Source organism: Buceros rhinoceros, unplaced genomic scaffold, assembly GCF_000710305.1.
Source record: "Buceros rhinoceros silvestris isolate BGI_N320 unplaced genomic scaffold, ASM71030v1 scaffold40678, whole genome shotgun sequence".
NCBI classification, from domain to species: domain Eukaryota; kingdom Metazoa; phylum Chordata; class Aves; order Bucerotiformes; family Bucerotidae; genus Buceros; species Buceros rhinoceros.
The window spans coordinates 1-2,425 of record NW_010427015.1 but is presented as its reverse complement, the minus strand read 5'-3'; the positions used below and the strand labels follow the sequence as shown (position 1 = coordinate 2,425).

Here is a 2,425-nt window from a genome sequence, read left to right as displayed (position 1 = left end):
GGGACCGCACCGGACCCACCAACATGGAGAGAATGGGCCCTGCCATGGGGCAGGGCATGGGAGCAGGCATAGACCGCATGGGACTTCCGATGGGAAGCAATTTTGAAAGACCAATGGACATGGAACGTGGCAACTTTGCAGGCAATTTTCCAGGCTCCCTGGGAGGAACCGGAGGTCCTGCAGCTGGAGTGGCCAGAAAAGCCTGCCAGATATTTGTGAGAAATGTGAGTAGCCACCTTCCTCCCGCCTCCACAGCTCGTGACGTTAGTTGTGCTGATGTGTTGGCCTCAGACAGAACGTCTAATAGCGGGTGCTGCCACGGGGGCAGGTGGGGCAGCTTGTAGAGTTGTGGCCGTTTCCCTCCCAGGAGCAGAGCTCGGGGCTGAGTGGGAGCTGTCCCAGGATGAGAAACCTGGTCTGTGGGTTGTTCACAGATCCTCAGTAACGCTCTGCTCTTCTCTTTTCACAGCTGCCATTTGATTTTACATGGAAAATGCTGAAAGATAAATTTAATGAGTGTGGTGAGTAACTTTCTCACTGGTAATTAACTACACTGAGAGTCGAATATGAATTAAAGAGTAGCTCCTGGCTGGCTGTGTCCCTGACACGAGCACCTTCACAAAATTTCACACAGACTTACTGAAACTGTAGATCTTAGTGTTGCCGAGTGCTGGGAGGGCATTTACCATCCCTGCTCTACCAGCCAGAGTCCTGCAGCGCTGGAAAGCAGTCGGTGCCTGGCCAGTCGATATCCCAGTCACCACCTGCTGCTCCCAGCAGCTGTGCCCTTCTCTGTCTCAGGGCTGGGCTTACCCTGTCAGGGCCCCTCGGTAGCTGCAGGAAGAGGTAGGGAAGTGCAGAGAACTGGAAAGCACCTGCAGACACTCTGTGTGGCAGAACTGTCCTTAAAAAAATAATTGAGAGAATTTCTGAGTCAGCTCCTGGCTGTTGAGGGCTGCTGCTCAGCTCGGGACGTTTCTCCTGGCAGTGGTCGCTGTGCCCAGACTTTGCTGCCCCACATCTCGTGCTGCTTGTCTGATGGCAAAGCCAAGTCCCAACCCCACCAGTCTCACCAGTTAGTGTGAAGTGCTGACAGATTGCACAGGACTCGTTAGCCTGAGCCTTGCTCCATTCATCTACCTCTCATGCTGCTGCTTGAGAGAACCAGTTTGAATGAATTCATCTCAAACTGGGAATGCTGGTTTAAAACAACCACTTGGTAAAGTCCTCCTGAAGCCCCACCCCAGCACTGGCAGCTTCTAAAGGTTCCTGTGGTTCGGGGGAGCATCGAGAGGTGCCCGCGAGGTTCACCAGGCCCTCCCTTCCCTCCGCAGGCCACGTGCTGTACGCTGACATCAAGATGGAGAACGGCAAGTCGAAAGGGTGCGGGGTGGTCCGGTTCGAGTCCCCGGAAGTGGCGGAGCGAGCCTGCCGCATGATGAACGGGATCCAGCTCCGCGGGAGGGAGATCGACGTGCGAATCGATAGAAACGCTTAAGTAGTTGCCTTTTTAACACGGATACCAGATTTTGGAATTTGTATTTTTTTTTTCCTGTTTAACCATTTTAATTTGACTGGATGTAAAGGTGTTAAAACAATTGAGTTGCTTTCTGGAGTAATTTTAATTACTTTTTTAACAAATGGATTTCCATTTTACTGTTTTTTGCATTGAAACTGCAATGTGCACAATCTTTTTTTGTAGTTGTGGCATCTTGTCGACGTTACAGATGTAAACAGTACGACTTTGATAATAAATGCGAGTTAAAGATTTCAGTCACAGCATCCGTTACTGGCAGCACCATCCCACGCTTGCAGAACTACCTGTAAACTGAGTGTGGTGAACTGGAATTTGTATCGTGAAGTGGCAGGAGCAAATGTTCCTCGTGGTTGTCGGCTTATGACAGCACCGGCCCGTCTTTGAAACGCTGCTTCTGTGTCGAATGTTCTCAGGCGCAGGGGCCTTCACACCCCCTCGGTGACCACTCAAGGCTGGTGGCTTCGTTTTTTTTCTCCAGTGGCAATACTGATTTAAACAAATAAATAAAATATCCTCTATCTTCAGTTGTGTCAGTGCCGTTCTGAAGGCCTGAACCAAGAATGGGTTGAGAAACCTCATTTTTGTTTCTGATGTGGAGCATTTCAGTGAGGGCCGTGCACAGACGTGCATCAGGTTTGGTCAGGGGCTGTGGCAGGCGAAGGGCAGAAAGTGGAATATTTTCCCTTCTGCACCAAACACGGCTTTGATAATGCAAAGGGGAAGCGATTATTTTTGAGTGGGAATTCCTGTGGCAGAGCTGAAGGGTTTCTCACCCCGGTCGGGAAGCTGTGCTCCCCCCCAGGACTAAGGGGGAAGGAAAAGAACTCGGGGGCTTGTTGCTGGGGGCAGGATGTGGCTGCTCGGAGCCCCTTGCTCTTCCTCGCTGAG

The 2,425-nt window shown here is 51.2% G+C and overlaps 1 protein-coding gene across 2 annotated transcripts in view; it reads left to right on the top strand.

Moving 5' to 3' along the window:
* HNRNPM (heterogeneous nuclear ribonucleoprotein M) overlaps positions 1 to 1,773 on the top strand; it is a 20,119-nt gene extending 18,346 nt beyond the window's left edge. For both annotated transcript variants that reach the window (XM_010141716.1, XM_010141715.1), the window contains 3 exons: positions 24 to 224; positions 470 to 521; positions 1,335 to 1,773. In XM_010141716.1, coding sequence (XP_010140018.1) covers positions 24 to 224; positions 470 to 521; positions 1,335 to 1,498 — 417 coding nt within the window. In that variant the 3' untranslated portion in view covers positions 1,499 to 1,773. The remainder of the gene's footprint in view (positions 1 to 23; positions 225 to 469; positions 522 to 1,334) is intronic.
* Positions 1,774 to 2,425: the final 652 nt, after the last annotated feature.